The sequence below is a fragment of the Colletotrichum truncatum genome (assembly GCF_014235925.2).
Source record: "Colletotrichum truncatum strain CMES1059 chromosome Unknown Contig_0007, whole genome shotgun sequence".
NCBI classification, from domain to species: domain Eukaryota; kingdom Fungi; phylum Ascomycota; class Sordariomycetes; order Glomerellales; family Glomerellaceae; genus Colletotrichum; species Colletotrichum truncatum.
Window position 1 is genome coordinate 1,923,699 of NW_027222404.1, and position 12,290 is coordinate 1,935,988.

At 50.4% G+C, this 12,290-nt stretch overlaps 2 protein-coding genes across 2 annotated transcripts; both read left to right on the forward strand.

The window, feature by feature from the left end:
- Positions 1-1,166: 1,166 nt before the first annotated feature.
- On the forward strand, positions 1,167-4,334 carry CTRU02_210963 (pab-dependent poly -specific ribonuclease subunit; the record flags this gene model as incomplete). The annotated part of the gene is made up of 8 exons (XM_070205556.1): positions 1,167-1,507; positions 1,564-1,983; positions 2,035-2,285; positions 2,335-2,474; positions 2,527-2,634; positions 2,752-3,163; positions 3,215-3,428; positions 3,491-4,334. The coding sequence occupies 8 exons, from the start codon at positions 1,167-1,169 to the stop codon at positions 4,332-4,334; spliced, it is 2,730 nt and encodes a 909-aa protein (XP_070060799.1).
- A 1,856-nt stretch (positions 4,335-6,190) lies between these two features.
- CTRU02_210964 (uncharacterized protein) lies at positions 6,191-6,754 on the forward strand (the record flags this gene model as incomplete). The annotated part of the gene is made up of 1 exon (XM_036721797.2): positions 6,191-6,754. One exon carries the CDS (start codon positions 6,191-6,193, stop codon positions 6,752-6,754), a length of 564 nt encoding a protein of 187 aa, XP_036586169.2.
- Positions 6,755-12,290: the final 5,536 nt, after the last annotated feature.

Sequence of the window (12,290 nt, forward strand, 5' to 3'; positions counted from 1 at the left end):
CTGCGACTTGCCCAAGCTGCGCGAAGCTGCGGGGGTCGCGATCCGGTGCTTCTTCTGTGCATTTTTTGACGTGTTAAAGCGCCCAGCTGCGACCCGTCTGTCGGCAACGTCTTGGGCCTGTATCTTCGGTTCAAAACTATGGTCATTTGGGCGAGGAAGCGCAGACCAAAATGGACGGAGACTGGGACGAGGTAAATTGGACTTGAACCCCTCCTTGACGTTGTGAAAACATATTGAGTTGCAATCTTGCGCCACGCGTATATCCCCAACCGCAATGAGCCCACCTTCTAGGATGCGTGTCGCCGTTTTATATGGCAAGTTTTGCTGATGAGCTTCCCTCTCGCTAGGTCGCCCGCATCCCCTTTCCGCCTCCGGGCGTCCACGCCATGGCCACGCCCGTGACGACCATGACGTTCGACACGGCGCAGGAGCTGCTGTGGACTGGAAACGATTATGTATGAGTATCTGTATCCAAGCTTGAGGTATGGACTGAAGTTAGTCTGACGGATTATAGGGTCGAGTCACGTCCTTCTATGGCAGCGAACTCCAACGATATACTTCCTTCAAAGCTCATACCACCCCCGATGGCCCAGTACGACAAATCCTAGTAAACGATAAGGGAGTTGTGGTGCTGGGCTCTCGAGATATTCATATGGCCTCGCGGAAGGGGCCCCCTATTTGGCATATTAGGTATTTAATCCTGGGAAGAGCATATGGGAACATCGCCTGACGGATGTGAATACAGACACGAAGATATGAAAGACTTACGATGCATGAGTTTTACGTCCAAAGGGACTTCCGAGATCCTTGTCGCCGGTTTTCAGGACACCATGTTTGTGATCGATCTCGCAAGGGGCGAAGTTGTTAAACAGGTCCGTGGCATATAGCTCATGGGTGTTGGGCCTTGCTGATACCGTTAGGTTCCGACGGCACACTCTTATAAAGTCATGAAGAGAAGCAGATACATCTGCGCTGCAACGAAAGACGGCACCGTCAACCTAATCGACCCTGTCAGCTTCTCGCTTGTCAAAAGCTGGAATGCACACTCGGCCCTCATCAGCGACATGGACGCTCAGCATGACTTTATTGTGACTTGCGGTTATTCCCTGCGCCAAGGCCAGAATTACATGCTGGATCCCTTCTTGAACGTCTTTGATATCAAAAAGATGTCATCGATGTCGCCAATTCCATTTCCCGCCGGTGCCGCCTTTGTCAGGATGCATCCGAGAATGTCGACCACTAGCATCGTGATGTCTCAGAGTGGCCAGATGCACGTCGTCGACTTGATGAATCCAAACACTAGTAATGTGCGGCAAGCCAACACGATGACATATCTCACCATGTTCGAGATTGCACCATCTGGCGAGGCCGTTGCCCTTGCAGATGCGGACTACAACATTCACATCTGGGGTTCTCCTTCTAAACTCCGGTTTGTTGATTTCGCATCACAGACAGAGTTTGCGACCCCTGAGGAGCCGCTCCCAACCACGGAGTGGACTGCTGATACGTTGGTCGACCCCTGAATTTTAGTTTCGCCGTTACCTTCCACTGACTTTCCAGCAGGCCTTTGAACTCTATTGGCACTCCTTACTACCGAGATGTATTGCTCTCGGCTTGGCCAGACCTTGCTTCCGACGTTGGAGCGCCTCCTACCAAACTTGACCCCCAGTTTCTTTCCGGGCTCAAGGCAACTGACTTTGGCATGTATGGGCGTAACTCGAGAGGCCTTCGGAGAAACCAAGTAGAAGACACTCGCAACTTGGACAAGTCCAATGCATCGGGCATTCTGGCGCCCAAGTTCCTCAGTGAGAAGGCCAGAGAATTTGCGAAGACCCCGGTTACAGGCGATGATGAAATGCCCGAAGACGTTGCAAACTCGCTGATGCAAATGGAGATTGATCCTTTGAAGTCGGAGTGCCCTCCAATGTATCGGAATGTGGAGATCAAGTACAGCAAGTTTGGCGTTGATGACTTTGACTTTGGGTACGTTAATTCCAAGCCATATAGAGCGTCCTTTTTGCTTACCTTTGCCAGATTCTACAACAGAACTCAGTATTCCGGACTCGAAATCCACATCGCCAACTCTTACGCAAACTCTTTGCTTCAGGTCATGCATTTTACGCCTCTGATCCGAAACACGGCTCTTCAACACGCAGCGACTGCCTGCGTTGCCGACACATGTTTACTATGCGAACTCGGTTTTCTGTTTGATATGTTACAGAAAGCCGAAGGCTCCATCTGCCAGGCAACTAATATGCTCAAGACGCTTAGCCATCACCCCCAAGGTTCGTGTCAACTGTTTTCGAAGTCAAACCCGAAGCTGACATTCGCAAGCTGGCCCTCTTGGTCTTCTCGAAGAAGATCCCAACGGCTCCACTCTGACAGTCATGTTACAAGGCCTGACCCGATTTCTTCTGGACAAGATTGTGCAAGATTATAAGTCGATACAGCCAAGCTCGAGTTCGATAGATCAAGTATGCGTTCTTTCGTACCTGTGACAATTTGAAAGTTGCTGACTCCTTCTAGATGCTGGCAACTTCAGCAACAAGTTCAATTCGGTGCATGAATTGCAGAAGCGAGTACACTCGACCAGCTTCGGGCTTTCACAATGATCTGATGTATCCACAAGCGAATGTGAGTTTTGTTGAATATGCCGAAAGGGATTGATGTTGCTTCGGGAACGCCTCTTGATAGGCCAAAAAACGCAAATGCAGCCTTCTTCAGACATCTCTTTATCGTTCAGCCGCTAATGATGGGCAGAAGACTACAGGTCGTAACCAGAAGACTCCCAAGGTGACCTTCTCCCAGATCCTCAAGTCCAGTGTTGAGAGGGAGACGACGTCCAAGGGCTGGTGTAGCAGATGCCAGCGATACCAGAACATTGCAGCTAGAAAGACCGTTCACAGTATTCCGGCTGTCTTTATCTTGAACACCCTTATATCCAGCCCGGAACATAGACGCTTTTGGTCGACGCCGGGTTTCCTGCCTGAAGAAATTGGCGTCATAGTAGATCATGGACAGTTCTTCTGCTACGAAGGCGAAGACCTGAAGCTCCATCTCCAGCGTGGTATTCATAACATCACAGTGTACTCTTTGGTCGGTATGGCTGTGAACATCGATCCTGGTCCAGGACAGAAGCCACATTTGGTTGCCATGGTCAATGGTTTGTTTACCGAATCACATTGCGAGGCGGCAGAGCTGACAGATCGTTTAGTTGCCCACGCCCAGCCCCAGGCTCCCCAGGCAAGCCAGTGGCATCTCTTTAATGATTTCCTCGTACGGCCCGTAAGTACTGAAGAGGCGCTCTCATTCCATCCTGCATGGAAAATGCCGTCAGTGATTGTGTTCCAATTAAAGGAGGCCAACAACAAAATCGACAATGATTGGAAAAAGAACATTGACACCTCTCTTCTCTATGAGGATAACAAGTGCGTGTTGTCCCCTGACCCGAGTCTTTTCGCCTTAGCAAAGATGCTAATTCTCGTGATAGCCCCAATGTCGATGTCAAGACATATCGCGCGCTTGATCCAGTGACCGAACAGCCTGGGTCAGAGAGCATCGTCGCGCTCGATACCGAGTTTGTTGCTGTTCGTCAGCCGGAAATCGAAATGAACTCGGATGGCGAGAGAGAGACTATCCGACCGATTGTGTACGCTCTCGCGAGAGCTTCGGTCGTTCGGGGTCAAGGAGAGGATGAGGGTCTCCCGTTCATTGATGACTATATCTCCATCAGAGAGCCCATCGTGGATTATCTTACATCATATTCCGGTATCACACACGACGATCTTGACCCTCGAGTGTCCAAGCACAACCTCGTACCTCTGAAAGTCGTGTACAAGAAGCTGTGGATCTTGCTGAATCTAGGCTGCAAGTTTCTTGGCCACGGCCTCAAGCAGGATTTCCGAGTTATTAATATCCACATCCCCAGGTCTCAGGTTATCGACACAATTGACCTGTTCTTCCTGAAATCCCGTTTGCGCAAGCTATCATTGGCTTTCCTGGCCTGGTATCTGCTGAAGGAGGACATCCAGCTGGAAACCCACGATTCAATTGAGGACGCAAGGACGGCACTCAAGCTGTATCGCAAGTACTTGGAGTTCGACGACGCGGGTGTGCTAGAGCCAATGCTTCAAGACATCTATCGTGCCGGCAGAGAGAACAATTTCAAGCCGCCAAAAAGAGGCCAAGATGTTCAAAGGATTGATACTCCACCTCCGCTTCCTAGCGAGGCAGCAGTGGCCCCCACGACACCGTCCAGAGTTGGCCAGTCCTCGAGTAATGGCTTTGGGGCAGGGTCGACCTGGACTCCAGGAAAGGGGTCGCCACTTCGATGAGAAAGCAGTCAACCACAACCCGTCGGCCTGCCCTGTATGTCGCATCAAACTTATATAAGCATTATTCTGCATCACATAGTGCATTCTAAACCACAGTACGGCGGTTTTCGACTACTTTTCTTCCATCATCGTCCTGGAAAATATCCAGCAAAACATCGAAACCGATGCTTTCCCTACCATTTTCCACAGACGCATCACAGTCACGCGATAACGCCTCCTCCCGCCGATGTATCAAACACAGGAATTGTACTCCTCGATATTCTCTTTCTTACGGTGCCACTTTAGATCGAATATGGGTTATACGCGGCCTTCAGTCAATACTAACGGCGCTCGCGACCCTCGTCACATCAGTCAACACGCGATTTTGGCCTCAACCCGAGCTTCGCAACCGTTAACCTTCCAACACCACGCTGCGCCGCTTGTTTTTCGCCGGAAAACTTGGAACATAGATAAGGTAGACACTATAAATACTATGACGCGTTCAAATATTATCTATTTCTACTTGCGCCTCTTCAATGGTCGAATTTCATCATGATTTCTCTGTTCCCAGTGCGTAAACAGTGTTCCTCGAAAATATCAAACTGTGTACGTACCCTCCATTTTAGGCTTAGCGCTACCCACTTTACCCCGGATTCTTTTAAGATCGTCCAATAGCGTGCTACTGATCCGTGATCTCTGTATCCACATCTCCCCAGCTATATATATTCTCTCTGGCGTGGGGGGCCATTCTCGATCCCTCTTACACCTCACGGCTTTCCGATTCTTTTCATCTGACTTGTCATGATGCTTGGTTTTTTTCGATCGCCTGCGCCGCCCCCTCCGCGCCTGTCTGAGACCGCGTTTGAGAGGGCCTGGGTTAATGTCCCAGCCGCCAATGCTTGCCTCCGCCTGCTCGCTTCTATTCTTCGACCTCCCCTCGCCTGTGCCACCGTCGCCATCCGGTGGATTCGACATGTCCCCTTCTTTAGGAGATTTTGGTAAGCAACATAACTCCATTTCCTCACTGGGACATTCCATGCCTCCATCACCACTGTCTGGTCTTCCTACTAACTTCATCCAGTCCTCGATTGTCTTTGCCTGGTGTGTCTTCCCATCCCCCTTCTCCATCCCCCTCTGCTTCGGCTATTGTGGATGTTCCTGCCGCCTCGCGGTCTTTGCCTGTTTCCTTTTCTCCTGTTCGACCCCCCCTCACTCCTCGCTCAGTCACAGTTGCAGTGTCTTCTTGGCTTGATGATCTCCGTGATCGCGATGTTTCCCCTTCCCCCATTTCTTCTGTTCGTTCTCCTCTGGTTTCGTCTGTTCCTGCACCCTCATCACTTTCTTTTGTTCCATCCCCTCATACTTGTTGTATCGCGAAGCTTATATCTCCGGGTTCGCCATTTGGGCCCCGGACACCTCGTCGCATTCCTTGGACTGTTTCTTTAGATTTCCTTTCTTCTTCACCTGTTCCCCCTCCTGTTGTATCCCCTCCTATTGTATCCCCTCCTGTTGTATCCCCTCCTGTGTCATTTGATGCTCTCATGTCTCTTGTTGAGGATCAGCAACGCAAGCTTCGTTCCCTTTGCGTTGGTTCTCGTTCCCATGTCCCAGTTCCTGTCACCCCTTCACGTCCTGTTTCTATACCTGAGCCTTCTTCTGTCTTTTCTTTCGTTTCTTCCTCTGACCCCTCCCAGCCTGCCGTTCTGTCTGATCCTTTCGTTTCCCCCTCTCGCCCTCTTTCTTGTTCTTCTTCTTCTTCTAGCACTTCTACAGCACCCAGCTTCAACGCTGTCATGTCTCTCTTTGAAAGCCAGCAGCGCGAGATGCGTTTGCGAGGTATTGCCCATTCCGTTGCCCATTCCCCCAGCCGTGATACCATGGACAGAGAAGTAGCTGCCATGAAGTTGCGGTCTGACCAGATCGCTCTGGAGTCGGAGCGAAAACTGGCTCAGATCAAAGACCTTTTGGCTAGTTGGCCTTCCCCTAAGCCCCATGAGAAGAGTTATGACGAGTCCTACACAGAGCCGACTCCTGTCACCATTTCCGACTTTGATTCGACGATCGACCCCCCCGACGCTCACTACTCCTGGACTCCTTCAGAGGTCCAAACTCACGCTCTCACTTCGGCCGTTCCCTCTGCTGTTGCTGAGTGGAACTCCTCCACGACTGCATCTTCGTCTCTTTCGCCCGATGTCTCTCGATCTTCCGCATCTCCGGTTCCTCCTCTATCGCCCAATTCGATCCAGGTGCTGCAGAAGTTCGCTCGCTCCGCTGCCACCTCTATCTTATCCAAATATGGCGAACAGCTCCCTCCCGACTGGGTTCCTCCTTCGTTCGCTGATCCGGTTCCGCCTGCGCCCTCTCCGGTCCCCATATCAGCTCCTCGGATCGTCCGTCGGGTCAAGATCCGTAGACATGGGCATCGTTCTCAGCTTCGCTAATGGCAAGCTTCCTCTCGCTTTCTCTTTTTGTTTTCATTGACTCTCTTTTTGTCTTTCTTTTCTTGGGGGGGTATTTGTACTCCTAAGGAAAAGCCACTCACTTATGTGCCACATGGGAGATGAAATACCCCCATGTGGCGAGTGGAAGCATCAAACAAAATGGTAAGTATTTCCTCCCTAATTTCAAGTTATAGCTTGCTGACTTTATACGAAACTCCCATCCGGCCCAAGAGAAAACTACACTACTTTAGGTAAGCAAACACCCCTTCAGCATGTATTGGCTTTGGCTAACTAATTGACTTCCTTAACTATATAACCCGTTGCCAAGTTGAAAGGTAAGCAACCCCATCCCCTCACGTTCTCTTCAAAGCTGACCGAGCGCTTCAATGAACTGCCGAGTACGTTTGCGGTTCCTGTCTGGCCAAGCACCGCAACCTTTCGTCCATAGAGTGTAGTTTTCTGTTCCATCGTGATTTGCTTATGTGACTGCTACCGAATGAGCCTTGCCTTGTCTCGAACTCGGCCGCAGTTGACCTCGTAGGCGTGCAGTCATCTCATCAACATAGTAATTACCTCGTAGATCCCGGATTTCTTAGATAAATGAATAAATAATGTACCATGTATTCGATGTAGCCTCGAGCATTTGGTAGTTACCGCCCCAAACACTCGTTAAGTCGTCGCGTGCCAGTGATTGTTGAACCAAATTGGAATCCGTCCTTAACTATGCCGTTTGACATGTCTCGTATGTTCATCCGAAGCGTTACTCGGGGTGATTGCTGTCCCTTCAGCCAAGTCTCGAGAAAATCTGCCACCTTTGAGCCACATGGATCTGTTCTTTGCAGCAATAAGTGTTTATGAATGAATGATTTATACTCTTGTAAATGCTGCCGGGAATCAACGTTGTTTTTGAGTTCCATATTGTGTGAATCGCCGCAGGTTGTCAGCCTCGATCTGTCCATTGCATATCCCTGCAACTTTCGCCAGCGCGTCTTATTCTAATCAAGAAAAAGCTTGTCTTGTACACATCGCTATAATTCCTCTTTATTATACCTTTCTCGTAAAGTGACTCGGTTCTGAATGCAGTCGAGTTGCTATGGTGTAGTACAAAAAGATGAATCTTGAAGTTTCAACGAGGATGACATGTCGTAGTCACGTTTGCGAATTTAGAATTCGGCCGTCTCATCATCGGAAAAAAAAGAAAAAACAGAAAGCAGAAAGCAGAAAACAGAAATAAAGGCGAACGACTATCGTTGGTATAATTCTCCGTTCGACATCTCGAACAAAACTCTGGTGGTCAGGTTTCAACTTGACTAGGGATTCGCCCGAGCCCACGTACACAGCTTCGAGCCGTGGATCCGAGATCTTTACCAAGAGATTACTATCTCATTTTACACATTTTCAACTGTCCAGGAAAGATGCACAACAAGAACTATTGGACAAATACCCTTATTAGGCCAGGAATGTCACGAATACACGAAAACAGAGCCAACTACCACTGGCGACGAGAAATGGAATAGCAGACAAAGGAATTAGTTCATTCTCCAAGATATTGTCTGTAATAGCGCACTATCAGACGAAAGCTCATGATGGTTGTGCAAAGGGCGCTTCTAATCCCTTACCATTGGCATGTCAACTAACATGGGCAAAACATCGTGTATACGAGCTAGTCAAATCAAGTCAATCGCACACCGAAACGAATATCGCACGTTCAGCTGTGCAGCCCAGCGGCATTGTGAAGCTAAGATCCAAAGTGAAAGCAAATGGGGCACGGATCTCATCGCACAAAGAGAATAGCAATTTCGAGCCTGCCAGCAGGATTCCCGCACCTGACAAGCTGCCAAAATATTTCAACTATAACACGCGAACAGCTCCATTGCCAACCGCCACGTTGTAAGCGTTGCACGATTCAGTTGATGTTTGAAGGGGATACGGGCCTTAGCAGTGGAGGAATGACAGTACTAGTCCATGGGAAATGGGCCAGGGAATTAAATCTAACACACGTGTCGGCCTTTATCACCATGACTGGCTTAATCTGCATAAGAAACTTCGTCCTCGGCCGAAGGCTCTTGATCGGCTACAGAAGTACAGACCGACTATCAAGGCCCGAGTGGTGTATGGTTTCAATTATTCGTCAAATCCCAATCTGTATTCATGATGCCGGAGAAAGCAGGAAATACCCCGTGCCTTTTCGCAAATGTCCCGTGAAAAATGAGCGACTTTCGTGGGAATTGCGGTATGGCATTGCCGAGTTCCAGGGATGCGGATGATGGGCAAGGATGAATAGCGTCTCTCCGGCCGTGAAAAGGCCGCGGTTAGCTGTACTGGGCGCCTAGCTGACAGATGAAGCCGGAAAGCAGCCAAGCAAGAAGGGGAGAAATTGAGGTCTCTCGGCCCAAGTTCCAAAGATGCGGGAGCATCCGGGTTGGGGAGTGGGTCGGTAAAGGTCAAGTCCGATTTGGGTATCGCAACTAGGCTTTTGGTTCCCTTGGGAGCCCAATTTGGGGAGCCATCCCACGGGTTCTTGAGCTGAGGTGCCAGGATGTAGGTGGGATGTGATAACCGAGCAGTTGTCTAGGCTCTCTCGCAGCCGGCTTCTCGGGGGCGAGTAGCCGGAAAACGGGTGACGTGAATATGTGTCGAGTTCGGCGATGAGCCGCACCACGTCAGTACCTCGATCGAAGTTTCAAGGGTCCCAGACAGGGGTTTCCACGATGGAAGAGCCGTGGACGTTTCCATGTCCAATCCCTGGATCTCCGTTTCCTTGAGACGGACAAGCGTCATCCCGCGGGATGGGGCGCAAGCCTAAGCTCGGGCTGGGTCCCTGACATTGACAGGCCACCGAGACACTGGTAAGGAGAGGAAACACCGAGGTGCATATTGTATTTTGAGGTGAGGCTTTGCATATTTCCGGAATGGGCTGGCGAAGAGCTCGGATTCGTCAAGAGGAATTTCCGGTCAGTGGATAGCTGGATTTAAGGATGTGGGATTGTTTTTTTCCACCAGTGTGCGTCGCCCGAACCGAGCGTTCGGGAATAACACGACGACGCCTTCGCTGGGATTACAAGGTTTGATGACATGACGCACGGGTGATAATGGTGAGGCTCTTGTCATCTCGCGTCTTCGGTCTCAAGGTGAAAATGTTGAAGGCCGCTGATGTGAAGATGAAGGCCAAGAGTCTGCGCCTTCATCCTGGACCCTTGCCTTGTCATGGTATGGTGTCGTTATCCCCTCCAAGACAAGATGTTTTGGTCCGCAGGTTTCCGCTGCGGTATCGGGCAATTGCCAATGGAGGAGGCCTCAATTGTTGATTGATTTTCATTGTTGCCCGATCACCATCCTTGATGGGCAGGTTAGAGTTTTGGAGGGGACCTGCGAAGCGACGCAGGAAGTGGTTCCGCAGTAGTCCCCAAACGGCGTAGCAGGGCTCGGTCGTCCGGTTGAGGGTCGAGATTAGCTCACCGACTGAGACGACCTCGCTTCGTTGGGGACCGCAAGAACAAGGTAGGGCTGCTTGGTGACTCAACAGGTTCAAGTGTTGCATGTCAGCGATAGCGAGAGGCGTTAAAGACATCGCATATTACACGGGAATAAAACGGTTTTGGTTCTTAGGGAGGGTGGGCCCCCAAAGAGACAACAGCAGCAAGAATCAACAACATTTGAGTTCCAAGCTTTGGGAGGGGGGGGGGGGGGTCTCTCTCAATGATTCCAACGGGAAAAGCCGTTTCGGTGAGACACGGTGGGCAAGGTGAGCGGCGTGCGTGTGTGTATGCCTCAACGCCCTGGGCTGATAGTGGCTGTTAGTATACATTTGAAATACGGTGACATTATGAGTGTTGGTTTCTGACTCCCCCGACCAGCGCTTTAATGGCTAGGATTTCGGTGAAGCCAAGGTGAAGGCGACGAAGAGTGGTGGGCCCAATCATGGGGCTCGAACCAAGTAACTGGCTGGCTGTGGTTGAGTGAGCTCCAGTGGAATTCAACCGTGCAAGCTCGGTGGCCTGGCATCTGGGTAAACGATTCCAGAGTCTAGGGTTGAGTGAACCATGCCTGGTACCCCTCACCCGCTCACTGCTTAGTGCATGTAGAGCACACTGCGTAGAACACTTGGCGGTGGCGGTAGCGACAGCAAGAGTGCTGCTATTGGGAGTAAAGATAGGCCACCAAACAGTACACAAGACATTTCGGTGGAAGCCCCTTATCAACTGTGACTGTCACAATCGATACGTCATAGCGCCTGGGAGATGAAACCTGTATGCTGCCCTCTGGCTCATTACTCCTGTGTCGTTGGTCGAGGTTTCGTGTCTATCTAAAACGGGCGGAACATTGTAAGACGATGGCAACAACCATAGACGAAGGGCACTCAGTATTGCCTCCCTTGGGAATCCAGGCAAGCAAATAAAGGTAGTGGTGTGCTCTGAGAAGAGAAGGCAGTACTCCTCCTACGCACACGCACACGCATTCGGGATAAGGATGAGGAAGAGCAGGACGAGCAGGAGCAAAAAAGGTAGCTAGCTATTAGCCATTGCAGCTTAGGTACCGTACCGGTCAGCTTGACAGGTGCGCTGTCATGTTATCGATAATGACTTAGATAAAGGGAGTATTTAAGCACGTTAGTGGGGCCTGGATGGCCAGTGCATTTACCCCGCATTCCTGCAGCAGGCCGTTCCCAGGCCAGTCCCAGTCCTGTGCAGTGCACTTACAGCGACCTGATCCAATCCCAGGCCGTCCAATGCTAACCCAATGTCCGACGTCTTTCGTTCCCAAGGCCGCCATTAATTCGTGTCACTGTCTATTTTCATGCTGGCACTGGCACCTTTGCCTTTCCCAATGCCTGTACTGCTGCTACCTTACCCCAACTCTGAATTGGACCTGATGATCAAAAGTGTAACAACGGCTTGATCGGCATCACCGGGGCTTTCTCGTCTGTTCTCGGGAGGACGAGGAATCCCATAAACGATGCTGTAGCATGGCATGGCATGGCATGCGAAGAAGAAGAAGCAGAAGAAGCAGCAGCAAAGTACACCACACATGGCAAATTCCCTCCGCATGTCTCTCCACAAGACGATTAAGGCAAGGCCAACAGGGCAATTATTTAGAAGCAAATAATAATAATAATAATAATAACAATAAACAACAACAATATGCACGCAATTCAAATCCATCGGTGGACCCTCAAGTTCCGTACACAAACGAAAACGCCTGCCCTCTTTTTCGTCCGCGGACAAGACATACGCCGTACTCTAGGCGCAGCAATTCAATTCGGTCAGCGACGCCAGCCCAGCCCAGCCATCCAGCGAGCAATCCAAGCTGTCCAAGTCAGCACAACGATCGACATCAGTTTCATTTCTGTCGCTCTTGTGCCGTCATCCAAGCGATCCAAGGCGAGGGAGCTAGGCCCGTCCTACACAGACCCCCCTCCCCCTCTTTAACGACTGGACTGTACTGCTGACAGCAATTCTCCAAGGAGTAGTAGAACCGCTCAACAGGGGGTGCATGCTTCCTCGAAAAGCCTTACTGTCGTACTCTGTCGTTCGTT